The 27,644-nt window shown below is 35.1% G+C and overlaps 1 protein-coding gene, 1 long non-coding RNA gene and 1 pseudogene across 4 annotated transcripts; 1 reads left to right on the top strand and 2 right to left on the bottom strand.

Moving 5' to 3' along the window:
• Nucleotides 1-684: 684 nt before the first annotated feature.
• LOC105421483 (DNA topoisomerase 6 subunit B-like) lies at nt 685-27,050 on the bottom strand (annotated as a pseudogene). The gene is made up of 18 exons (XR_016055216.1): nt 26,975-27,050; nt 26,590-26,849; nt 26,251-26,475; nt 25,455-25,552; nt 24,415-24,520; nt 23,435-23,566; nt 9,997-10,048; nt 9,909-9,946; nt 8,995-9,101; nt 8,714-8,816; nt 8,153-8,266; nt 7,850-8,092; nt 7,496-7,611; nt 7,335-7,420; nt 6,991-7,066; nt 2,431-2,520; nt 2,227-2,367; nt 685-2,121 (listed from the first exon to the last, which is right to left on the bottom strand). The product of XR_016055216.1 is annotated as a DNA topoisomerase 6 subunit B-like (transcript).
• On the top strand, nt 13,576-16,005 carry LOC148782018 (uncharacterized). The gene is made up of 2 exons (XR_016056317.1): nt 13,576-13,805; nt 14,872-16,005. It is a non-coding gene; the product is annotated as an uncharacterized LOC148782018 (long non-coding RNA).
• On the bottom strand, nt 16,350-20,311 carry LOC110008156 (uncharacterized). Of its 2 annotated transcripts, XM_020673838.2 has the most exons (4): nt 19,889-20,282; nt 17,529-17,571; nt 17,060-17,147; nt 16,350-16,987 (listed from the first exon to the last, which is right to left on the bottom strand). In XM_020673838.2, the coding sequence occupies exons 1-4, from the start codon at nt 19,904-19,906 to the stop codon at nt 16,780-16,782; spliced, it is 357 nt and encodes a 118-aa protein (XP_020529497.1). In that variant the 5' UTR covers nt 19,907-20,282; the 3' UTR covers nt 16,350-16,779. The 2 variants fall into 2 exon arrangements, 1 of the variants encoding a protein (XP_020529497.1); XR_016055257.1 differs by adding an exon at nt 19,726-19,772 and having other exon boundaries at nt 16,350-17,571; nt 19,889-20,311.
• Nucleotides 27,051-27,644: the final 594 nt, after the last annotated feature.

Genomic DNA, 27,644 nt, shown 5'->3' on the forward strand with positions numbered 1-27,644 from the left:
GTTTATGTTTCACTATAATAAAAGTACTTCAATACACATTCATAAAGCTTTTAAAGACCACATAAACCTAACAAAGTTCCACTATTAAGGGAGACCACCCAGATCTCTCGTACAAGAGGATCTGGATCGTCCATCCATCCTGCAAATTTGACACGACAAAAGAATGAAAGCAATGTGCACATCTCATCAATAAAAGATCTAAACCACTAAGGACAAAAAAAAAAAAAAACCTAGAGAATGAGCCTCAAGTCATTTAAAAAAAAAATAAAAAATTAGAGGCTTCCGAATAGCAAACTCTTCAGTGAGAGCTTTGACACGCTACCTCAGGCTATGCTAGGGGGCAGCCCAACAACTAGCGAGGGCAGACCATCAACTAGCGTTTTTTGGTCGGTACGACGTGCCCTTTATTAGTCCCGTTCAAAAGCCTTTTGGCTTATTTGGTCGTATTGCTACTGAAGTACGCAAGCCCAACCTTTATTAGTCTTTCGTTCAAAAGCCTTTTGGTTTATTTCGTCGTATTATTACTGAAGTACGCAAGCCCTAAGTCTTTCGTTCAAAAGCCTTTTGGCTAATTTCATCGTATTACTGTTGATGTACGCAAGTCCTACTTCCAGAAGCCTACGCAAGCCACCATAACATATGAATAGTAAAAATTAGAATTCTTATCAATATTGGAACTCATAGTGAAGAAAAAAGATGTATGGATGGAATCAAATATGCAATATTTACAGAAAAAATTCTTTAATTATTGGGGAACAATCAATATACTTCTAATATATCATATTTCAAAAGTCTATATAAAGAGATTAAAGACACAAACAGGGTGATGGAAGTCCAAGAACTTGGGGGTTCCTTCCTATGCTGATATATGAATGTCTTCTTCTAGTGCCATCTCATAATCAACCTGGATTAAACCATACGGGTATTATGAAAAGATGTTTCAAATTTAAGTTCATTTATTTTTTAAAATATGAGAGGCACCACCCATTTTCAATTTTTCTTTCTCAAAATGTCCACAAATTATGTTGTCATAAATCTAAACAGAATCAGCCCCTTGTACTTGTAGGCAGTTTTGTTTTAAATGATGACAATTCTTGCGCAAGAAGCAAGGTAGTTTTATGGAGAATCCAAAAGTGATTATTATATTTAATGATATCTATATATATATATATATATATATATATATATAATCATTTTCAGCTTTCTTTAAATTTAAGTCTATATAGTCTTGTATGTAAAACCGTTAAAAGGGAAAAAAAGAGCGAGAAGCTTCTCATTATATTTTGGACATTCTCTTTCACATTCTCTTTCTTATATTGACCTAGAAGCATCGGAAATGTAGCTAAAAGAGGCCAAAAATGTCATAGAAAATAATCAATGGGCGAAAAAGAACAAGATCAATTGACACAGTGATCACAAAAAGGTCCTACAGAGGAAATATATATAATCATTTTCAGCTTTCTTTAAATTTAAGTCTATATAGTCTTGTATGTAAAACTGTTAAAAGGGAAAAAAAGAGCGAGAGGCTTCTCATTATATTTTGGACATTCTCTTTCACATTCTCTTTCTTATATTGACCTAGAAGCATCGGAAATGTAGCTAAAAGAGGCCAAAAATGTCATAGAAAATAATCAATGGGCGAAAAAGAACAAGATCAATTGACACAGTGATCACAAAAAGGTCCTACAGAGGAAAAGGAAATGTAAAACATGATAACATACACAAAATGTCTACAAGGGTTCAAATGACGCTAAAGTAGCGAGAACAGATGCAACGAGGGGCTGAAGCAAGATTGCAATAAAGGGAATATTATGATCATAAAACCGTTTCAAATGCTGAAAGTTTGTATAGCCATGATTGAAAATAAGGGAATATTCCATAAAACTTAAGTGTGCTTTAGTGTTTTCCATTAATTTAAAAATCTTTCATCAAGCTGGTAAAGTAATCAGTAGGAATCTCCATTACGATTACTCATTCTCAGCAGAGATTTCAATGGGGCAGTATACTGAGAGAGGAGAGGACTTATCTGGTCAAATTTCGCTTCCTTTCCAGTCGTTCACGAGCTTGAAGTTTCTTCACTATCTTTGTCTTCAACCGGTTACAACATTGTTGAATGGAAGTCTGGATTACAACACAATTAATAGTCAAGCAGAAAGTCAATTCCATGACCCATCGATTGTTTGGGAATATGTAAATAGGCAACCATATATATCACAACAGTTTTACCTTTACAGCGGAAACAATTTCATTTATATCAACACCAATGTATTCCTTTCCAGTTCCCTTGAAGGGTATTTTTGTACCAACAATGCTAACAAAGACACCCATCTTATCTTGGTTTTGGTTTATCTTGTAGCAACTCCAGCTGTTCAAGAAAAGTGGTTTAGTGAATTAAGAATTATTAGTTCATGAAACGAGAGTTTCATTAATATTCATCCATGCAGCAGTCCTGGTGACAACATCAGCTCCTTGCTCGAAAAGAAGTGGAATACGATTAGCAAAACGAAATATGTTCAAACCCTGAATTTGCATAAAAACTACAAACTAAATCAGCTGGTCTGACAATGCAGATATTATTTCCAAACCTTGACTTTGCATAGAAACCAAAAAGTGAATTGGTTGGCTTGCAGTGTACAAAAACAGAAAAAGATACTGATAAATAGAACCTCAAGAAGTTTCACCAAAGGGAGATATTTTACTTCGTTATTTGATCCTATAGAGCCTTAAAGCATTCAGGGTCCAGCCCAACCTTATACTAGGCGGTCTAATTGTTATCAAATGTGGCCGCCTAACGCAGCCCTGGGTGCATCACCACCACCAGCATATGCCGGAATTTGCAAGGCAGCCGCATCACATCAAGGCTATCGTCCGCATATGCGGCCTGCTTGTGGCCGAAAATTTTGCCCAACAGGTAGGGGAAAAATTGTTATTTCCTCCCCGTAAAGGGAAATAACCCCCTCAAAAACCCTTAGAACCCAACATCTATGGTTTTAAGGAGAAAAAAATAAATAAATAAATAAATAAAAAGAAACAAAAAGATTTTTATGCTTCCAAATATTTTGAAAAATAATGGGGGCTTGTTCTTGAATGTTTGGTGGATTGTTTGATATTGTTTTGGGACTCATTTTGAAGGTTTTATGCTGAAGATGCAACAAGTAACAAAGGATTCAAGGCGTAGGATATTAAACCCTAGAAATCAAAATTTCTTGAAATTTTGGAATTGGGATTTGAGAGTTAGTTGGGAGTTGAAACTTATCTTATTAGAACTTGAGAGTTGAGACTTGTCAAATTGACTTATTGAACTTCAGTATATTTATTATTTTTTATATTTTATACGTTATGAACTTGTGGCCTTTCGAGTTTGAAAGTTATGTTTAGGTTGTGGTTGTGAGGTTGTGTCTTCAACTTGTCATTGTAAAGTATTTTGGTCTTTGGATGTTATGTGAAATTATTATTGTTACTATTAGGATGAAATGGATTACTTGATATTACATGTAACAAAACAAACTATGTTACTCTTTATTAGACTACTAGGCTATCATGTGACTCATATTAGAGAAAAATAGTAAATTAAAATTTGGATTTCTACTATCGCATAAATTAAAAAATTAGTGTTTTCCACACATTCTTATATTTTTTTTATAAATTTTTGAATTTTTTTAATTTCTTGACATCGCATATGATGTGGCCGCCTCAGGACCATGTCCCGCTTCGAACTCCCAACTGCATCAAGTCCGAATCCCACATTTGAAATCCTTGGGTGGTCCACTAGTTTTAGCAAAGTATTTTATTTTATTTTTAGTAAAGTTCATTGTACTATATAAGAACCAAAATTACAAGAGGTATGGTGACCCCACAGGGTCACTTCATACAATCCCAATTAGGGACGAAATAAACAAAATTTGTAAAGGGAAAAAAGCACTCAGAGGGGCGTAGAAGGATTGGTGGCTCTTAGTCCCCAAAGGGGAGTTAGAGCTGGTCCCATCCTTAGCCAACCGATCAGCATTTGAGTTGGCTTCTCTATACACGTGGTGCCAAGTAATCATCAAGGCACAGGTTAAATGCAAAATTTCTTCGAAGATATCATCAAGACGCCGCGGTCAAGATGAGTGATTAGAAGCCCAAGAGATAATATTCTTGGTGTCTCCCTCTATTATTAGGTTGTGAATCCAAAAGATTTTACATGTGCGAAGGTGATCCAATAGGGCAAGAGCCTCAACAAGAGTGGAGTCTGCAACTCCAATAGGACAGAAAAATAACAACACAGTGCACCCCATCACTGGCATAGAAGAGACCCCCGATGCCTGAGGGCCCTGAATTGGCAAGGGAGTAACCATCAAAATTGAGCTTAAAGGCTCCCCTATCCAGTGGTCTCCACATAGAGGTCCTTGAGATTCTTGGGTAAGCAAGGCACAACAAATTCTACCAGTTACTGTGAAAATCAGTGAATGATGAGTTCTTGAATAGTGTGTGATTGGCTGCCCAGAAAGCCACTAAATTCTTGACTTTCTCCGCCAACTGCGCAGCCATGGATCTTACTCCCCTAAAATTTTTGTGGTTTCTTTCAATCCACAGTACCGAGATAGTGGATGAGATCGAACCTTTCCACAGGAGCCTTCCAGCCTTAGGCCAAGGAATGAGGAGGTTAGCTTAAAAAAGTTGGGGCACAGATCTCAAGATGACCCATGCCCAATCAAACAGTTTCAGGATGCCTCTCCATACTGCTCTAGAGAAGTCGCAGTGTAGAAGAAGATGACTGTTTGATTCTTCATCCTCCATACAAAGTACACATCTATTGGGGGTTTGCACCCCGCTCCTTTGAAGTTGATCAACTGTTAATAATCTCCCGTGCAGTGCATTCCAACAAAGCACCTGGATCCTAGGAGGTGTAAGGGGGTTCCAAGCTTTTGAGGCTATATAACAGTTGTGGCCAAAGGAGGAGGGGGAGGTGAAAGTGTGATAGGAGGAGGAGACCAAACCTGAGGGAGTAGGGGTCAGATAATCCTATTGACTCCAGATAGCAAGAGGAATACAATTGAATTCTGCTGGCCAAGGAGCTAAAGTCTTCAAGCTCATGGTTGAAAAGAGATGTCCGAAAATTAGGTGACCACGAATGAATATTTTCAGAGACACTAAAATTGTCGGCCGCCGAAGGTAAGATCATCACGGGCAATAAGAAAGACATTGGGATACTGTTCCCTGAGAGGTGTATGGCCACACCAAATGCCTGTCCAAAATTTCACCCTTGAAATGCACATATTGTATAAAGAAATCTCGGCTTCGAAGGACAGACCTCCAGAAACCAGTTTTAGCCAAGTTTTATAATCTTTCTTTTTTTTCTTCGCGAAATGTTGACTGCCAAATTTATAGTCTTCGAAGATGATTATGTCTTAAAAAAATGTTAATATATTTACATATAAGACTTAAATATGTAAGTATTTGTATTTCACAATGTTGTTTTAAATCCATAAGAGCCTGGAATAGTAAGGGTGCAAGTACAACTACATGGGGTGGTCCACCAGTTTACCCACGATTTAAAGTTTTTAGAAAAGGATATTGACCTATAAAATGTTGACATATTTTACATATAAATAAACTTAGAAATGTGTACATGTATGTACGTGTGTGTGAGAGAGGGAGAAAGACTCATGTATTTATGTTGTGTGCTTACACACACGCACGCATGTACACACACATACGCACACAAAGAAAGAGAGAGATCAAAGTATCAATGCCCTATTAGCTTTGGTGTGGTTGGCCAATGGCAAATGTTCAATCCACAGGCATCATTCTTTAGTTCCCATCCAACTTGTTCATACAATATTGGCAGAAATTTCTAATATGAAAACATTGTGGCGCAACAAGTTGAGGCAGGGGATAAAGTCAGGGACTATTTTGAGAAAGAGGGGAGTAGGGTATTGCTGCAGTTTAGAAAGGATTTGAATGATGGCAATGTAGAGGAGTTATGCCATCTACTAACGTAGTTTCCACTTTCCACCTAATTGCGGAGGCTGACATGAAGACTTGGGACCGTCAAGTCCTTTAATCGAGCACCTATTGGTGGTGTGGCGATCATAAAATTTCCTTATGCTTTTTGGTTTCAAGGGCTCCAAAGCTACCTTGTGTTCTACTATAGACTTAATCCTAGATATATCAACCATATTTATATAGCAGCCTTGTTCTCCCACCCATGTTTGTTGCATCTGATGGATAATGAAACAATTGATCATCTAATCATCCATAGGATATTCCGCTTAGAAAACTCAGAGCATCCTCTTGACTGGTTTGGCATGTCTTGTATTTTGCCTGAATCATTTGTTGGTTTCACGAGGGGATGGATTTGTGGGCATTCTAGAAGACTAAAGAAATTGTCTAGTGAATTTGGAAAGCAAGATAACAAGTTTCTCAGATATATTTTTACCTCTATAGATGAAAATATTAAAGTAATTTTCTATATTAGCATCATCGTCATCATCATCCGAGCCTTATCCCAACTATTTGGGGTTGACTATACGAATCTTGTTATGCCATTCATAGGTTCAGGATTCATGAAAAATGTGGTAAAGTTTTACGTTGGCTGCCATACCTAATACAACACTCCTCCTTTACCCCTGCTTGGGACCGGCATGACCAGATTGGGATCAGCCATGATGGAGTTAAAGTAATTTCTTATATCTAAGACTGAAATACTGGATAAAATGTGATACATGTGTGCATGTTTGTGTGTGGAAAACTCAAAATATATATTTTCACTTGTGAGGAAAACGTGATGACCACCCAACAAACATTGCAAACATGAAGGCCTACCTAGAAGAGTGCATCAGACATCTCTAAAAAGAATATACATTTTCATCTAACAAACCCAGCTAACCATTTCCAAAAATAAAAATACCAAAACGAAAGGTACCAGAGCTTTACATGCAAATCATTGGCAGTAACATAAATCATATTATGCAACAAATAACTCATATTGTGCCACAAAGAACCTACTTGCTTAACATCTTTCCCACCCAGGCTTACTCCTGCTTCAACAATAAATGGATGACCTTCAAACACTTGAGGGCCGCTTAGGAAGGGACATGAAAATCAACCACATGGCAACAAACACCGATAATGCAATGTAGTAAAACAAGTACCATACAAAATAAACCATGTTTTATTATTGTAAAAAGGGGCCAAGTTATAAAAATGTAGAGAATGGTAAGAACCATCAAAAGTTAGAAAACAATCGTAGAGTATCTTCAAACTTATCACAAACTTTTTCAAAAATCTAAAATGTTCAATTGGATTCTCAGAGGCTAGAGGAAATCAAGATCAAGCATAAAGACCACAACCTTCCAGCATAGGTTGTAACCATGTCAGGGAGCAACTCCTTGATGATCCCCAGACGAAGGTTGTACTCTCCTGCTGGACTAAGACACTGTGATTACTATTAGTCCTATGCCAGTCCATTAAATTCAAGATAGTTACAGTAGCCATAACAAGGAGTCCTCACATCACCACTAGGATCAGCAAATTTAGCCTGGCGGAACAATTGATTAATACGAACTACTTGCTGAGATGAGAGGGATTTCACAGCCATTTTAGGGTTGAAATCCGAACCCATTTTTCCTGTAAAGTAGCAACTAGAAAAAGAATCTGAAAGCTTTAGAATGATGAGTAATTCTCAAGTGAGCATTCTAAGCAACCTGACGTTTTGAAGAGGGTGACTCTTTTTAATAATATTCATTTTAGAGAGATATTGGTCCATAAGAAATAAAAGCACTATGCAACGGAATTTCATTGGAAACTTTATTTAATCATCAAGAAATGGTAAAATGAAAATGAAACACAGGGTAATAATCATTACCAATTAGACGCTCTGCATAAGATTTACGAATGTTCACAAATTCGTGATGGAGGAATTGCAACAGATTTTGCTTGGAAGTCTCTGCAATAAGGCGTTTGATAAGTAGTATATCCACAGCAGATGGGTGGTGCTTTGTTTCTACAGGAACTGGAGGCATTACATCTGTTCTTCGAGCAAAATGTATAGTGACAGTTTTACTGCAGTATAATTATAAGCATAAGAAAATGGCCTTGGATTGGACGGATCCCATGTATGGTTAAGAATGACAAATCAGTATGAACTCAGAATAGAATGAAAACCGTCGCAAATCTAAAAAACGCAAGAAAACTCACTCTGCTGCATTTGAAATGAATTTAAAAAGAAACTGTGCATAGGGAGTATTACAACCATCTGATGAATATAATGTCGAATCTTTGACTGCAACATAAGAAGAAAAAAAAAAAGAATAAAAAATATTATATGAAGATCTACGTGGTACTCGTAGAAGTTTCAAAAGTAAAACATTTTTAATCACAAAAAAATAGCAACCTAATGAGTTTTCCATATAAAATCTAGATTGTCATTTTTCTTCATTTGGATCCTGATGGTCTATTTCATTACAAAATGAAGTCATTTTTATCCCCCACCAATAGTCAAGAGTTACCAATAATTTCATAGATCAACACAACATGCTAGGCTTCTTAGAAATTCTCAATCATGGTAAAGAAGTGAAAGCACAATGCCACAAGTCAGGGAAAGACCCAAAGAAGTCACAGAAAATTTAAGTATCAGTCCAAATGATAACTTATAAGTAGTCAGGTTTGCTTCTAATATGAACTGAATAGTAGTGAAAAAATTTTAAGTTTCAGTCCATATACCACTTACTCTATATGTGGTCCAGTTCCCTTCTATAATGACCGGAATTTCTGCTCCATGCCATTGTTCCTGGTTCTCCCGCTTCTCATGTATATGAACATGAAGAATATTCCTGAATGGTTAAGAGAAGTCAGTAAGTTACAATCTGTACATCAACTTTCTATGAATGAGGAGACTTCAAAGAGAGAACCCATTTGCACATTAATAAAGAGTTAACAATGCTACTGTTTCTTCTAGTAGGTTTTTTATCAGAAAATAGAGAAAAAATTGATGTGTAGTCAAAGGCACACCTATGAATATCAATATCCAACCGACAGAATGACATATAATTCTGGCCTCTCAATGATGACAAAATTTCAATAGGAAGCCCTGTACTCATCTTGGACCAAATAAATTCCTGCATAAGACCATATTAGTCAAATGTCAAATATGAGAACTAAATGACATCACCTTAGCATAGATATTGCTTCTACATTAAACTTGTTTTTATATAATTCTCACAAATCTGCAGCCAGGGAGATGCCTAACACAGTATTTGACCTGTCACAGATTGACATGACCTTTTCTAGAGTTACGCGATAACTCACCCAAATATAAGAAATTCAATGATGCATTGTCCCAAAGAAACCACAAAATGAGATGGAGGAACACGCAAAGACCCAGAACATTGTATTCATGTATGGTACCAAAGCCAATCCTAAACCCCCTCACCTACAAATAACCAGAAAGGTATAATTTAAGCATTCCAAAGGTTGACCATGGAAAGTTTAGCACCAGGCTTTTCTTTGAAGATATTCAGCATTTTTTTACTTTTGGAATACAAATTTCAATTTTCTGTGAAGTAAATCTGAGACTCAATTCATCATGCCCCCATCTCTTTACATCGTTGGGAGAAGATACCCCCACAAGTGTAACCAGTGGAGGAGGCATCATCTGCATAAAGTGTAAACTAAGTTGACACACATATATTACATTTCCTCCTTGATAAATGAATATTCTTGATAATAATGCAACGATTAAAAAAGACCAACTCGTAATAATATATACTCCTTAGGAAGTCAATAGTATAACCAAAGCAGATGCTCAATGATTGCACGAGAGCTGGTGGTCTTATAACAATAGCTTTTCATGGAAAATATGTGAACTTTTACCAAAGATCAGACATACAAAAGAAAAATTCATAAAAAGTAAATTTCAGGCCTACCATTTTTGCCCCAAGTCCAACAACCATGTGATGCAATTCTTTTCCCATAATGAAGGTATATGAAGGAAACATTATGATGACAACGAACCCCTTCCAAACATATTTGGCATGTCCTCATGTGGCATGCCTTTTCCATTGTCCTGCACAATAGTTCACCAATGTGAATAATTCATACAACCACGAGATTCTATATAATCCAAATATTTAATTGATGAACAAATACATATTTCCATCTTTTCAATAGGATTGCATTATTACTTTTTCTTTCTTTTCAACAGTTCACACTGATACATATTCCCTTTATGTTCAACTGATGCACATTTTGTTTCTTTTCTACAGGATTAAACTTACATTATTAATTAACCCAACTTGAAAGAGCAAGTATGACTCGACATTTTTTATCCAAATAACAAAGAGGAAATTAAAAAGATAGAACACCAGGCACCAAGCAAACCCAAAACAAAATGCTAAAATTAAAACAGGGGACAAATCCTTTCCAAATGTAAGTCATCTCTATTAGCCTAACACTTAGATAGTGATGGACAATTAGGATAATACCTGAGTTCAAATAAATGAAAGTTGTGAAAGAGTAGAGAGTAAAGCGAGTGATGGGCCGAGTTGTTTAGGGAGAGCACTAGCTTGGGAGGCATTCCATGGATCTTGATTCCATGTTAGGTAGAAGAGCACAGGAGGCCCGTTACCATTCATTTTGAGTTTTGACATCATTACACATGAGTTTATAAAGCTTAAATGCAAATGTCCATATTTGTGTGCAAGTTGATAGATACATACAACAGGGATGTAGGCCAACTAGTAGACGCATCTGACTTTTTATGTATAAACGCATAAAATACTACATAAACTGAAAACATTTTCATACATAAAACCTACTATTAGCACATATATTTAAACTTCATCTCTTAGTAAAAACAAACTTTAACATGTCCATGTGTACCTCAATATGCATGCTTGTACATATCTATCTCTCTCTATATATATATATATATATATATAAAAGTAGTTTAAAAAGCGGATTGGTGCCCCAGATCGGGCACCCCAAAAACCAATCTGGATCAGTAAACCGGTGATTTGAATCGGGAATAGGCCGAATCGGTCTGATTCAACCTTAAAAAAATCAAAAAATTATTAAAACTCATTATAAATATTGTTTTTTAGTAATCCAATAAGAAATGGGGGTACTCCATTAAGAACTTTCTTTTTTTTACATCAATATATGAATATGGAGATGTTCTTTCCCTGTATGAACTACTGTTAACTATTCAATTAACATCACACAAAAGGTGAAGCATAGAATTATTATGGGTGAAGCATAGAATTATTATGGGTGAAGTATAAATATCTAAAAATAGTGTTATTTTAGTTTCCAAATGTAATTAAGAGTAATGCATTATGTATTTTCATTACTTTGTAAAAATAAGGGAATACTGATTTTTTTTTTGTCTAGATATCTGTATAATTATTATTTATAATATAATATTATAAAAAATAATAATTTCCCATATAAAATGAAATTAGAATCATATCAAAGTATTAAATAGTTATTAATTTGCTTTACTCATCCAAAATTATCACAACCTAACTAACTATAATATTATATAATGAAATTGAAATTGTTAGTTTATATTTTATAATTATTTTACTATACAAAAGAACAAATTTAAAATGTCTTATAATATCATCTAAGTTAAAAATGTATTTACAACTATAAGAAAAACAATACATTATATAATTTATAATGTAAATAAAGTAATAAATAAAATACAAGATTATCAATGTACAATTATTAATTATAATATTATAGTGAACATGATTAAAAATTTATTAGAAAATGCTTCTATATCATATGATTAAAAATAAAAATAAAACCCCCAATAAATTCTAATGTTATGATATTAAAAAATTCTAAAAAACTTTATCCAAAAAAATGAAAATAAAGACATCAAAATTCCAAAAAAAAAAAAAAAATTGCTTATCGACAACATGCAATAGTTACAAAAAAAAATAAAAATAAAAATACATATGGAAATAAAATCTACCAAAAAAATCATTTTACTAATAAATAGCAATAAACTTTATACGACAGTTTTTTTAATTTGGGACTCTGATAAATTAATTTAATTAAAAAAATCTATTGATGAGGTTCATTGAATACGACATACTAATTTGGAAACATGACATTCTAAGATTTATAAATTAATTGACACGTTCATTAATATTATTAAATTAATTGACATGCTCATTAATTTATTTTTTATAATATGATTAAAAAAATAAAACCCCTTATAAATTTTAATATTATGAAATTAAAAAAAATTCACAAAAAAAATTTACCCTGAAAATTGGGAAATAAAGATATTAAAATTCATAAAATAAAAAAATGGCATGTTCATTCTCCTAGTTTCTCCACTCCGTTTATCGTTGTAAAAACAATAACACAAAAAGGAAAAAAAAGAAAAGAAAAAGTACCTTGGACTAGAAAAGCAAGCTAGAGAGAGAAATCTATTTTGCAGCATATTATGTGGTTATGGACTATCAAAATAAGTCATGTATTAAACTCTTGACAACTTTGGCAAACCTCCAATTTAATTCAAATAGAGGGGTAAATTTAGCACTTTTGGAGCCCAAAAATAAGAAGCGTGACTCAACGAAGATCCCTACCATTCAAGTTGAAAAGATGCAGGAATTGTCCACATCTCACAATGGGAGGTTCAAATGGCCATATAAAAGCCAGGACCTTTAGTTTGCAATTGGGTTGTTCGTGACTTTGTGGGGAGGCTGATGGCAGTTGCCTCTGACGTGCGACCTATATGCATTTGGGAGGGGTTAAGGTACCCAATGATGATGATGTGTGGGGTAGAATAATTTATCATTATATTCAATAAACCCTTTCATAAGGGTAATTTTTGTGAGGAATGTGGCATCACCGGGGAGCACACTAGTGGGCTCATGTGAGTTATATCACACCTACCGGGGAGCACACTAGTGGGCTCATGTGAGTTATATCACACCTATTTAAATGATGTCATATCTTTCCTAATGATAAAAAATGCCCTCTTTAAAAAAAATCTTCATATATAAGTGATAAAAAATACCCTCATTAAAAAAAATCTCCATATACAAAACAAAGGTATATAAGTATTCAAAATTTGTTGAGTTCAATGATAAATTACTCTATAAAATGAACACCCTAACATAACTATATATATATATATATATATATATATATATATATATATATATATATATATATATATATATATATATATATATATATATAAAGCTGGGGTTAGTCCACTAGCTCATATAAACATATGAGTGCAACGGTCTAGATTGTATATAGGCTGATCTGACGATCACGATTATCCAGTAACGCTTTAATTTTATTTATTTTTTTATAAATCCAAATCACTTGAAATAAATAGCCCACTAGCTCATATGAATATATGAGCCAACTATTATATATATATATATATATATATATAAAAGAAAAGTTTTCCTATCGGCGAAAAACAACATATATCTCGCCACACCACTATCCACCATCCGTTAAAATTACTTCAAAATAACGGTTGAGATCTACCCCAAACAGCGCGGGAAAGGCTGTGATGGACTCAAAAGCTTCGAACCTATCAAAATTTCACCTTCTACCCTCTGCTCTGCTGACCTCCCTTCACTCTCGTTCGCCCTCTCTACTACTGCTCTGTGAAGGTCCCCTCTCTCCCGTGGCCCTCTCATCTCTCTACGCTGCTGCCCTCACTCTCTCTACGCTGCTGCCTTCACGCCGTCTCATCGCTCGCCCCCTTCTCTCAAGGCCTTTCTCTCTCACCAGCTACTTTAGAGAGAGAAGAAACCTTCTTCATGGAGGAAACCCAACAGGTCTTAGTTCTCTTTATTACAATTTTGCATATCATTTTTTCTTTCGCCATTGATATATGTAACGAGAGCTCTCCATGTCTCAGGCTGCATTAATTCAGTTTGTATCATTTTTAGGCTTGGTATGGATTTTTTTCTGTGCCCTTTTACTCAATTTTTTTCTGTTAGTTCTCTCTCTATTACGATTTTGCATATCATTTTTCCTTTCGTCATTGATATATGGAACGTGAGCTCTCCATCTCTCAGCCTGCATTGATTCACTTTATATCATTTTTAAGCTTGGTATGGAGTTTTTGTTGTGCCTTTTTACCTAATTTTTTTCTGAATTCAATCACAAAAACAGAGGAACAATGGTTCAATTGGATTTTATTACTTTCTTTTATCATTGATTCTGAAAGAAAACTGAATTTGATGGTTATAAATGGGTTTCACTGCACAATTTTTATTATTTGGATCTATAACTTGAAGAAGTTGCAATGAATACAGTTGAATGCCCTGATAGAAAAAATAATGCATGACTTTCAATTGAAATTTTAATACAATTATTTGGTTTTATGTCATGCTTTTATTCTCTATTTCACAATGCAAACTTTTCTTTTATTTTTTAAATAAATTTGGGTTCAATATTCATTTCCCTGTTCTGTGATTTTTTTTGTTGGGAATTTGAATTTGAGAAATGAAATTTTTGGTCATATTCATTTAATTTCTTCAGTTACCTCCACTTATTTTATTTGTTCTCTTTTGGGGGAAGTGGGTTCATGTCCAATTGGCTAGTGAGACTGATAGAAGTGATTTGGCCGTAATGGCCATAATTCAACCAAGATATGAACTTGGTTTTCTCATCCTTTTTATGACAATGGTGAATTTTCCTGCAATTGAATCTAGGATTTGGCTGAAGTTCAGTCAAGAATATGAAGAGATTCTGTAGTTGCCCTTTGATTTTTTGTTTAACTCAAATTCTTTATAGACTGAAATCTAATTTCAGCTTCAGCTCTGAGTTCCAGAATTGAAGTTTGAAATGAAATCTTGGGGTTTTATGTTGCTTACTTGTTATTAATGGTGCAAATAGGTTCATGCGAGATGAGTAGCTCCCGATCAAAGGATCAGATCCCGACACAGCCCATTGTTACGCCAGCGCTAACAAAAGAGGTTGGACAAGTATACTATCCTTGCGTCATGGATGCCTCCCCTCAACATTACTAATTCAAAAAATGGGAATGAGTGTGGTGCTCAGGCTATAGTGGATGAAGCTTGCCATGATTTTCCATCTGATGAGGACCTAGTTGTAATAAATGGAGAAGGAGATCCATTACTTATAGATGCTGAGGCAGCCCTAACAAGAGGTGCAAGTATCGAACCGACGATAGGAATGGCATTTACTGGCGAAGATGAAGTTTATGATTGTTATAATAAGTACGTAAAATTGATAGGGTTTTCTATATGAAAGGGAATGACCATCTAACTACATTTTTTGAGCTGTTGGACAATGGATGCAAAGAAGGGTGTCAAAGACAAATGTGGTGCTAGTTGTTCGACTATATCTAAATTTTCGAGTCTCATTCGACGTCATGAGCTTTATGATATTGTGAGAACAATTGTAGAGCCAACATTAGATAATGATGATCTATTTGAAAAAGTGAAGTTGGGTTTCTCCAAGTTAGCTGAGGAGATCAATGCAACAAGAGAGTCTTTGTCGAATACTCATACACTATCAGCCTCCACCCATTGTAATGCCGTTGAAGATGAAGTATGTGGCAGTATTAAATCAGTTAATGCCTCCCCCCTTATACTCGATCCACCATATGCACGAGCAGTTGGATGACCAAGGACTAAAGGATAAAGCCTTCCTGGGAGGAAGGGCCAAAAGCTTAACAGTCAAAGGACGGGCCACCCACTGGAAGGAAGTGTAAAGTTTGCAATAAGAGTGGACATGACAAACGTAACTATCCCATGAAGGCACGTGGGATGTAGAGCTACTAAGGACCTCGAACCTAGTTGACTAATTTTTTGACTAATTATGGCGAATGTAAAGGACTTGACTAATTTTTTGAATTTTGGAGACTTGTAAATACCCTTTTTTGTAGTTGACTCTGGGGGTTATGTGAATATTCAATATTCATGTAATTTTGTGAGCATGTAAAGGACCACTCTATAGGGGCATATAAATGACCTCTTTATGGGGCATCTAAAGAACCTATTTGGTGACTTTTTGGTAACATATGTGTGACATTTATATCTTTTCCATGTAATTCATTAACGTGTGCAATGTAGGTTTACTTGGATAATGAAATGCATTTATATCGCCACATTTCTCACTTTATTTTAGTTTTTATGTCGAACGTTTGATACATTCTCACCTTTTACCGCACCAGAGGGCATACAAAAAAAAAAAAACCCAGAGAATTTCATTCACAAGAGATTATATGTGCTTCATTGTAGTTGATGACTAGATCTCTTTGTCTCTCTATCTCTCTCTCTCTATCTTTATGTGTGTGTCTCAAAAAAAAACAAAAAACCATAAACTGAATAATACTAGAAACCAGAGAATTTCATTCACAAAAGATTACCATTAATTCAACAACTACCAATTACAATCATTTACAATTCACTAGATTACCATTAATTAAACAACGACCAATTACAATCATTTACAAACCACTGGAGGTCAAATACCTCATGAAATAGGAAAAAAGACACAAGGAGGTCAAACACCTCTCGACATCGAATTCAGTAATCCCTCTCTCTAGAATCATGTCCTTGAGTCTCTCTCCAGACGAGCTAGTTTTAAGTGACTGAGATACTCTCTACAGCAAACTCTGAGCAGCTGCTTTCTCAGCCAAGCTCTCATCTTTAGGGTTGTCTTGGTGATCTTCTGAAGCCTAACAAACTCTCCCCAATTTTGCAAATGAGGCTCAAAGTGTTGTATCAGTACTTCCATGGCAGCTTGTTCTCCATACACCATCTCATTATTTCGTTGCTACTTTGCTGATTTTTTTAGACCATAAGGGTGGGAAAGCCGCTCTAAGAACATCAAGACTACCCTTCTTGCTTGCTCACCGTCCTCTGTGCTTGTGCCATCATTGGAAGCAGCAAGCACATTCTCTGAGATACCTGAATATCCAATGTTGGTGAAATTGACCAGACCATAATCTTCAATAACTTCGCATAGCTCTTTGGTGAGTTTCCTGCAAAGGAAGAGTGAGGTAGTTTTGGCTCAAGCAAAGTGAGAAATAAGGCCTGATGTGGAAGCACCAAACCTGTACTTGGCAGAGCATGGATCTCGATCAAGGTGGTATTGTAAATAAGACAAATCCTGCACATCTGTATAAAACTCCAGGTTGTAGGCTGCAATTTAAGTAATGCATGTCGAGGATGAGGAATATGTCATTTTAGTAAATATAGTAAAAGGGAAAGCACATCACTGCTATTGGACTATTGTACATGATACTCGAAGTCAAGGGGCCCATAGGGACATTCAACTAGGGACGTTGATAAACAACCATCCTGCAATGGGAACACACCATGGATGCAGCTTGGAGTACCTTTTTTCTTTGGATCAGTTAAGCGCCATATAACATTGTCTAGAAAAGAATTCGTCTTCACAGTGATTATAAATTAGAAACAATTTTGTGGGTTTTCCTTTCATAACATACTATTTATCTGAGTTTTAATTCCTGAAAGCTTCGGTCTAAAGTATCAAAGTATTAAAGGCTCAGAACTACAAACCTCTGCTAGGTGGTACAAGCTGATTCACTACCGCTTGAGAAGACTGCACAAAGATTCAGGTTAAATGATCAAGAGAAAATGACTTGAATACTGATGGTTCCATAGGCATTAGTTCCTAAAACCAGCATACCAAAGAACTCATACACTGTTCAACCAGAGAAAAGCATAAAAAGCGATGATACTAAAATCCACCACTCAGTTGAAATACCAGCCATATATTTGAAATAGCAAAGTATTTGCATATAATTCAATCGCTAGAGAATGGAAGAGTTAAGAAGGAAAGAAAAGAAAGCACAAAAGGTGCCCATAGTTCTTTCTTTTAAGGCTTATTCCATGCCAAGAGTTGTCAACTTAAAAAAAGTAGACTTTACTCAACACAAGTCACAAAGAAATTACAACTAAAAAGTACTATAAAAAAAAGAAAAATTCTTGAATTTTCAGCAAGTGATGGTTCGTGTTGTTACATGTTCAAGGCATCTGATATATCCTTTTTTTTTCATTTTTTATTAGTAACAATTGAATTTGAGTGCACGATTTGATACTCAAGGTCCAATAGATAGGTGATGCAGCAGAACAACCCAGAAACGTAGTTCGTTGAGTTGAAATTGGAATTTCTTGAATCCTCAATTTTCCAGACAACAGACAAAGCATGGATAAACTGGAACTAATTGTTTCCTAAAACTTGCTGCATAAGTTCACTTGCATCATATTGGTTTATTTTCTCTGTATGGTGTGTTATAGTCCTTCATCTTTGCTTAACTTTGTCCGGCAAGCCGATTCCTCAAATGTAAATTGATAACATTAAACTTTTAATTCTTTGACAGCAGATATTGTTTTAAAATATTCATCTTAACACATTTCTTCTTTTACAGATACTTCATGGTTAACATTCATGTGTGCAATAATGTTGGGATATGTAGTTGAAGTATATCCCTCACAACATAGGTCAAAGGTTGCCAACAATATCAGCTAGCATGCTAACTAGATTGTGTCAAGTTTCACAACACTTGAATCTTATGTTCCCTTATACTAATGCATTTGTAGAGAACAATGCACAATGCAGAAACACATTTACTATCTGAAAGATCAATCCAAGCAAATGAAGAAAGTTAGGTGCTTCAAAAGGATTAGTTAGAGTCAATAGGTGCATTTTTTTATCCATTCTTTTGTTTTAATGGAATTTTATCATACGTAGTGTTAGGTCTATGAATCTACAGCTTGTTCATGCTAGAATTTGAATAAATGATATAGCTGCCTAGAAATTTGTGGCTTCCCCCCTATTGGGTCACACAAGTTCAGTAATTATTTTGATGCTCTGAAATTGTAATGATCTCTTATTTTCGTTTGCAGTTAGTTCTGATGAAATCAAAAACACCTTGAAGAATGATGAACTTTGCAGGACAATATCGAATATAAACTCTTCAACATATGCAGAGGATGTAATTTGTTTTTCTAATTCTTTCATACATATTTTCTCTTGCTTCATTGGTATTGGGATGTTCATGTAATCTCTTATTTATCCTTAAATTATTTGGTAGTGTAAATTATAACCAGTTTGCGTTGAGACAATTTTAAAATGCTAGGGTACATGATCAGAACTAAATCATTAGGATGACCATGATCACAGCATAGTTTTGGCAGCCTGTGAAATAAATTTGGAGATCACCAACATTTTTAAAGGTATTGAATTATCAATGGACACATTTTACCTGGTCATCACCAACTTCAAATTCCCAACAAAAAAAAACACAGAACAGGGAAATGAATATTGAACCCAAATTTATTTAAAGAATAAAAGCATGGCATAAAACCAAATAATTGTATCAAAATTTCAATTGAAAGTCGGGAAATATTTTTTCTATTAGGGCATTCAGCTGTATTCATTGCAACTTCTTCAAGTTATAGATCCAAATAATAAAAATTATGCAGTGAAACCCATTTATAACAATCTAATTCAGTTTTCTTTCAGAATCAATGATAAATGAAAGTAATAAAATTCAATTGCACCATTGTACCTCTGTTTTTGTGATTGAATTCAAAAAAAAATTGGGTAAAAGGGCCCAACAAAAAATCCATACCAAGTTTAAAAATGATACAAATTGAATAAATTCAGGCTGAGAGATAGAAAGCTCACGTTCCATATATCAATGGCAAAAGGAAAAATGATGTGCAAAATCGTAATAGAGAGAGAACTAACCAGAAAAAAATTGGGTAAAAGAGTACAGAAGAAAATCCATACCAAGCCTAAAAATGATACAAACTGAATTAATGCAGGCTGAGAGATGGAGAACTCGCGTTCCATTTATCAATGGCGAAAGTAAAAATGATATGCAAAATCGTAATAGAGAAAGAACTAAAACCTGTTGGGTTTCCTCCATGAAGAAGGTTTCTTCTCTCTTTAAAGCAGCTAGTGAGAGAGAAAGGCCTTAAGAGAAGGGGGCGAGCGATGAGACGGCGTGAGGGCAGCAGCGCAGAGAGAGTGAGGGCAGCAGCGCAGAGAGAGTGAGGGCAGCAGCATAGAGAGATGAGAGGGCCACGAGAGAGAGGGAACCTTCACACGGGAGAGAGGGGACCTTCGCAGAGCGGTAGACAAGGCGAACGAGAGAGAAGGTAGGTTAGCAAAGCAGACGAGGGTAGAAGGTGAAATTTTGATAGGTTTGAAGCTTCTGAGCCTATCGCAACCTTTCGCGCGCTGGGTTTTGGAGCAGATCCCAACCGTTATTTTGAATTAATTTGAATGGACAGTAGGGTGCAGCGAGATAACTGATGCTTTTCGCGTACAGGCGTTCGAAAGATTTTTTCATATATATATATATATATATATATATATATATATATATATATATACACGCAATGCTTATGAGCGAATGCTATAGTGATTTCGCCCATATGTCAATCATCGTCCAAAAAAATCTGATGGCATGTATTTTTTTATCGCCACGTCTGTGGCGGAATATGTATATATATATATATATACACGCAATGCTTATGAGCGAAATGCTATAGTGATTTTGCCTATATGTCAATCATCATTCGAAAAAATCTGATGGCATGTATTTTTTTATCGCCACGTCTGTGGCGGAATATATATATATATATATATATATATATATATATATATATATATATATATATATATATATATATATATAAGCAACGCCTATGGCGAAATGCTATAGTCATTTTGCCCATATACCAATCACCGTCCAAAAAAATAGGACGGTGTACGTTTTTCGACTGCCACGTCCGTGGCGGGTATTGTCACGGACATTCTAGGCCCATGACGGTCAAAAAGTTCATGAGGAACCGCAACGAATGACGTCGTCCATTACGGGTCTGTTCAATAAACCGCCGAAGACATAGCAAGTCTGTGGCATAGGCGAAAAATGAACAATGTTTTTCACCCATAGGCTTATTACTGTTCGGAAAAATTGGGCGGAGTGCGTTTTTTTACCGCCACGAACCTAGTATGTCCGTGACGGTACAACATATACCGTCATCGACATACTAGGTCCATGGCGATAAAAAATTCATGCGGAACTGCAACGGAGGGTACATCGTCCGCTGCGAGTCTGTTCAATAAACCGTTACGAACATACCAAGTCTGTGGCGGTGGCGAAACACTGTAGTCTTTCGCCTATAGGAGTTTTTTTAGGTTTTATATATATATTGTAGTGTTTTCCTATATATATATATATATACACGCATGCACACACAAACAAAAACACACACACACATGCACTTAATTATATATATATATATATATATATATATATATATATATATATATATATATATATATATATATATATATAACAATCCTAAACTTTCAAAAAAAAAAAAAGAAGAAAAGAAACTTTTAATAAGTGATGGTCCATATGATCATGATGGTCCTTAAGGACCATCACTACTTTCAAAAGCTTTTGGTTTAAGTTTTTGCTTCTTTGCCACGTCCTTAGTGTGGACGTGGGCTTTAAACGTTCAGGTGTAATATAATTATTACACCTCATGTATGAGGTGTAACTTAATAAGATAAAATAATAAGGTGTCTTAAGAATTTAAATAGGAGAGACGAGGACTCCCACTCTAGAAACTTTTTGAGATCTTTCTCTCTCTAGTCGAAACGTAGTGAGCTTTTTCTCTCTCTAGCCAAAATTTTATCGGAAGCTCCCTCTCAAATATTTTAGGTAAGTGACTTCATTATCTTGAAAAATAATCCGTTCTTTTTAAAAATGAAATGAAATAATTATTTCTGCTTATTATCATGACTTTTAGGCGCGATAAATTTTATGTGCAAGCGACCTCATTATTTTGAAAAATAATCTTTTTAATAAAATTATGATATTAGAAATTTTAAATGCTGTAAATTCTTAGAAATAAATTTATTTATTTATTTTTCTTGTCTATTGTTAGAAAATTTTAGAAATAAAATTATTAGAAATAAATGTAATAGTTCTGCTTTTACTAAAATTGTGAGATTTCTTTCTACTGTTTTTGAATATTTAGACATTGTAAAATTCATATGCAAATGACTACCTTATTATCTAAAAACTGATATTTTTGCATTTGATTATAGCATTGTCTGGGAAAAATATTTGGGAATTGACATCCCATAATTGTGATAATTCCATATTTTTGAGTTTTTATAAGAGTTTTTCTATACATATGAGATTGGCAATTATGCTAGAATGTCTTTACGAACTGCTACCTTTCTAAATTTGAGCCTGAAATATTTTGACTGGTTATTTTTGAAATGTTATTGAAAGTGACTGTTATTAATGATTTCAGTGAAATTCACATTAATAATTCCAGTGATATGTTGAGTACATGATATTGTTGCTTTCGAATGTTTAAAGAGATTTAAAAAAACTTTAAGTATGCAAATGGACTCATTCGGTTCGCCGGTGAAGTATAAGTGGACCTATCCGGTACGCCGATAGGGATTAAGTGGACTCATTCGGTACGCCGGTGAGGTATAAGTAGATCTGCAGGGATTAAGTGGACCTATCTGGGACGCCGATAGGGATTAAGTGGATCCATCAGGATGCTGATGGGGTATATAGGTGACCTACTTGGGACGCCAGTAGGGTATTTTGTGAAATCGTTTGAATTATACACTGCCGTTAAAATGTTATATGCATTTCAATTATTCAGATTATACGTAATTATGCATTTTTGAAAGTGAAACTGTTAATGCATTTCTGTTAATAGATCCCCTTTTTAAAAATATTGATATCTTTCAACCATGGTTATTTTTAAGATTATGATGATCACCTACTGAGTAGCCAAACTCATCAAACATTTTATTCAGTATTACTACGGTTTCATTTTGAGTGCTCATCAAGATCAACTTTGAAAGATATTGTAATTGTGCTTAAACTTTCTTTTGTTACTTTGTAAGAATTCGTCACTGTAAATTTATCTTATCAAGAGATGTATTTATGTTTTGACCATCACATCTCAAGAATATCAGTATTGTAAATTCTTGGGGCGTGACAATATATATATATACACACACATGCACTTAAGCATGTATGCATGATTTTGTATAAAAGTAAATGGCAAGAACATCAAAATTGCTAGCCCATGTATTGTTGATGGCCCCAATTTTCATGGGTCAAGATATATATTGAAGAGATCAGCAAAAGTGGAAACTGACCATTCAAGATCATACATATTTATTTGACAATATTGAGAAACTGCATTGCTTCTCCAGCATGATCATCTAAATTAAAATGTAGCTAAACAAGTAGCCAAAACAAACAGTCCAACACTTGATCAGCAGATCGTATGCCTTACAGATAAAACTATGCATGCACATCTGCATATTGTAAATTCAAGAAAATAATACAAAAGAATCTTTTCTCACCATGGCATCAAAAGAAAAAAAGATATGTATTGCATACTTTACGAGTCACCCTGAAAAATGAAGCATTGCCCCGACTTTTGGTGCTCTTTGAAGTTTCTTTTATCATCTTTCCATGAGCAATATTCTTTGCTTGAATCTCCTGATCTCGAGCTTCCTTCGCAAGATGTTTCTAGAAAAAACATAAAAATGGAGCATGAAGCTATCACTGTTTTCTCATAAAATGCATGTCATGTCATTTTAAGAAGGCAGTTGCATATTGCTATCTGGAAAATTAATTGAATTAAGCCTTCCTAGACAGCACAAGTTAGTAGACATTTTCCAAATAATGTTTTGAACCAATAGATGGGGCATAAAATTGCTTTGCCTTCCTAGACAGCACAAGTTAGTAGACATTTTCCAAATAATGTTTTGAACCAATAGATGGGGCATAAAATTGCTTTCACTGCACCATTGCAAGTCATGGCTATATCTGAGACGAAATTGGAAACACAACCTTGTTTCTCATGAATCTAGAAAAAACAAGTAAAACAACCAAATAATTAATAATTAAGTATAGAATAGCTTCCCAATGTGAATAATAGCTCATTGCAAGAGATCCCACAATCAAGATAAAAAATGTTTCATGCTCAAACAAACACGAATGATATGTTAAAACATGTTTATGAGTGGCCTCTAATAAAATGGAAAAATAAAACCAGACGTTTGTATTCAACCACAACCCCAGAGTCAGTTCCATCAGATAAATGCAAAGGAAAACTATATAACCAAATCATGTATCCCATATTCTAACATAAATCATTTATCCTATATTCTAGCATAAATATTACAAAGCACAAAGCAAACCTTCAATAGGTCATGCATGCAAAACATTAGAGTGTATAGAACGAAATAAATTAAGTCAAGTCAAGATGAGAAAAGTCCAATTGGGTTCCTCAATCAGCAGTCGGTACTAAATTCAGAAAAATGATCAACTCATCCTATCAAGCATTAAGATACAGACAAGAGACAGAAATGTACCTCTCGGGCCTTAACAGTTTTGAAATCATCATACAGCTCTTCATCGACACATTTATGGTCAATAAGCCCAATCATGGAATTAAACTTGGTTTTACTGATCTCTTCATTGCAATATCAAGCCCAACAAGCTCATAATCTGAGAGTTCCTAGCCCTATGAATAGATTAGAGTATAAAATAAAACGAAACAATGTAATATTATGACAAAAAAAAATAAGCACGAAATATAATGAAATCCTTGTGCATCAGTGTTTCTTTTTATAAGTACCCTCATGCATTAGCTCTCAAATTGGCCACAAAAGGGAGAAAATATACCAGGATGTCAGATACATGAAGAAGCCTTTCTTGTTTGTGCAAGAAAATCAACAAAAAACAACAAATAAGCGATAAAACCAAATTGCATCCACCCATGTTTTTGTATAGAAAAGATGATCCCCGTTGGCAAAATTCATGTGGGTCACGGCCGTGGAGAGGTACTTATATCTTTAAATTTATAGCAATGCATATCATCCCCCACAAAACAATATCAGAGGTACCTATATCTTTAAATTTACAGCCAATGCATTTCATTCCCCCAAATATCAACAGACTAACCTTGATGCTCCAAAAACTGTTCATCCAGAAAGGAATAGTACAAGTACGAACTATAAACTTTTTCAACTGATTCAAACATGACAAGGGAAACTTTACAGCAAAAACATAAAATATTATTTAGATAATAAACAATACAAAGCACCCAACATAAGCTATAAAAACCATTTCTGTGATAAAATCACCATAGGCGATTTTGGAGGGGAAAGGGGAATTCAAGAAAGGATAGTAATCAATTTTCTTGATGACACATTAATCAGAAAAATTTTAAATGGACTAAATTCTTCTGATTGTTTAGGAAAAATCCCAACAAAAGTGTTATGTCCAAAATAAAGATAGAAATTTTAGTGTACTCACATTGTAATTTCAATCCATCGAAGCTTAGAGTCTAAGGAAAATCCCATAAAAAATGTTATGTCCAAAATAACGATAGAAATTCTAGTGTACCCACATTGTAATTTCAATCCATGGAAGCTCAGATATGGACTCTGCTGAGTCAAGAGAATTTTCTACAAGTTTTGTAACTGTTGTATATAAAGATTTCCTTGGCTGCAATCCATACCATAAGAAATTTATAAGTCCTTAATTTGGATAACACTCCTATTTTAAATAGAAGGGTTGGTTGATTCATAATATGAATCTCCTATTGTGATAAACCTCAATTATATTTTTTCAATTTAAAATAAAAACTTGGAAAACTCTACTTCTCATGAAACATGGCTTTTACATATTGGCCGCTTTATCAAGATGAAAATGATATTTATCAAAAAAATATACACAATGATATTCAGAATCTGGAATGCAGAATAGAACTAAGTAGATAAAATTTAATTTCCAGTCCAAGTTCACCAATAAGAATAGCACAGTTGGAAGAATTGCCAAAAAAATCCTCACTTGTCTTGTTTCCCAACCTTTGATATTCACGCATGGCTTGCATAAGGTAGAGGAGAAGTATCATCACAATTCATCATAAAGAATTACAATCAAAGTTAAAAGCTATTTATGGCATTACTGGGTAGCTCCAAATAAAATTGTTCAGTTCGGCCCTGCAATTTCCATCTAATGCTACTAATCAGTAATCCAAATTTGAGAAGGAAAAAAAGTAACAGCCAAAAGGTCACAAACTTAAAAAAATTATTGCAACTTGGTAAAGAGAAAAATCAGGCCAACGTGATCAAGGTAACAAGCAGCTGAGAAAAGCACATAGAAAGCTTATGGCATCTTTTTTCAAGTAAAAGAAAGCTTACATTGTTAAATTCGGCAATGTTTTGGACAAGTGAGTCACTGGATATGGGGATGAAAAAGTCCTCGATTTGAAGGAGAGAAGAAGAGTGGGAACCTATCGAGATTTTAGAAGGAGGGCGTGTCCCCAATGGAGGGTTCCCAGTAGAGAGAAGAAGAGTGGGAACCCCGTTTATAGGGTGGCGTGTCCCCAGTGGAATCGCCAGTTGGTCGGTGCGGTGACTGATTCTCTGGGTCACTCATGCGTTGAGCGTGGGGCTCTCGAACAACCGTCGAATGCATGCATGTGTTGCATCCAGTTAAAGAAGCACATCGAGGCCCTGATCCGAAACAGACAGATTCACCTGGAAAGCCTCAAGAAGGCTTTCCAGATGCCAAAAACCTGCCACATGGTCACAGTCCAGGAGGAGTCTACGAACGACTCTCCTGTTGGAAAGCTGCCTCCCGAGCGGTTTTCTGCCTGTGTTCCACATGATGACCCAGCACAAGATGATAGTGCCTTGTGCTCGTAAGAAACAACGGTCAAATATGGCCAATACCACCAGCGAGAGGGCCATGACTTGGCTAATTGTAAGGCGTTCCGCTCTATCCTCAGCTGGAGATTCTGCAACAAACAATAAAAGCATAGAATCGACTTAAAACCAGTGCATAAATGATCCAATTCAATCACACCATCATAATTTTCAGAAAAATAGAGGAATAATAAGCTAACTATATTTCAGTACTGACCTTTTAGGGTTTTGAGAGCTCGTTCCCTTCGATTTTTGGTGCTCTTCTGCAGCTCTGGACTACCATCAGACTCCATTAGAAGATCAATCAGAACTGAGAGAGAAAGTTGAGATGAAATGAAAGCCTAAAATCTAGAATGTAAAAAGAGTGTAGACGAAATACGGTGTATGACCTCCATGCACAAAAGATAAATGATCTCTTTCTAGACAATCCCATATTTATTTGATGAATCCTGATTACTTAACTTTAATTTCTTCAGTTTATAAGAAGTAAGCCTCCAAGAAATTCAAGGCATGCAAATTGCAACATGTGATGGTTGGAGCACAGTACGGCCGAAGGGACCATCACCGTTAAGTTTAAGTGTGATGATTGTAGAGTGGGTTCCACCAAATATAAGGAGTACCTCACAAATCCGCCGTCCATTGCAGTAGAGAAACGGTGATAACACAATAATAATACTATAATACTGACCCAAATGAATTATTCGTGGGCCCAAATCGACCTGGTTAATATGTAGCTTTCTTTATCCTCTCTCACTCTCTCCTGCTTCACTTTTCTCTGCACATAAAGAAAGCTTCCATCGCTTTCTTTTCTCATGCGAATTTCTCTCTGAAACAAGGAAATGGCGGCCACTTGCCCTTTTTTAAGCGGAAATCGAGCGATTTGTACG

Source organism: Amborella trichopoda, chromosome 5 (genome assembly GCF_054954075.1).
Source record: "Amborella trichopoda isolate Santa Cruz 75 chromosome 5, AtrichopodaSantaCruz75HAP2 v2.0, whole genome shotgun sequence".
NCBI lineage: Eukaryota > Viridiplantae > Streptophyta > Magnoliopsida > Amborellales > Amborellaceae > Amborella > Amborella trichopoda.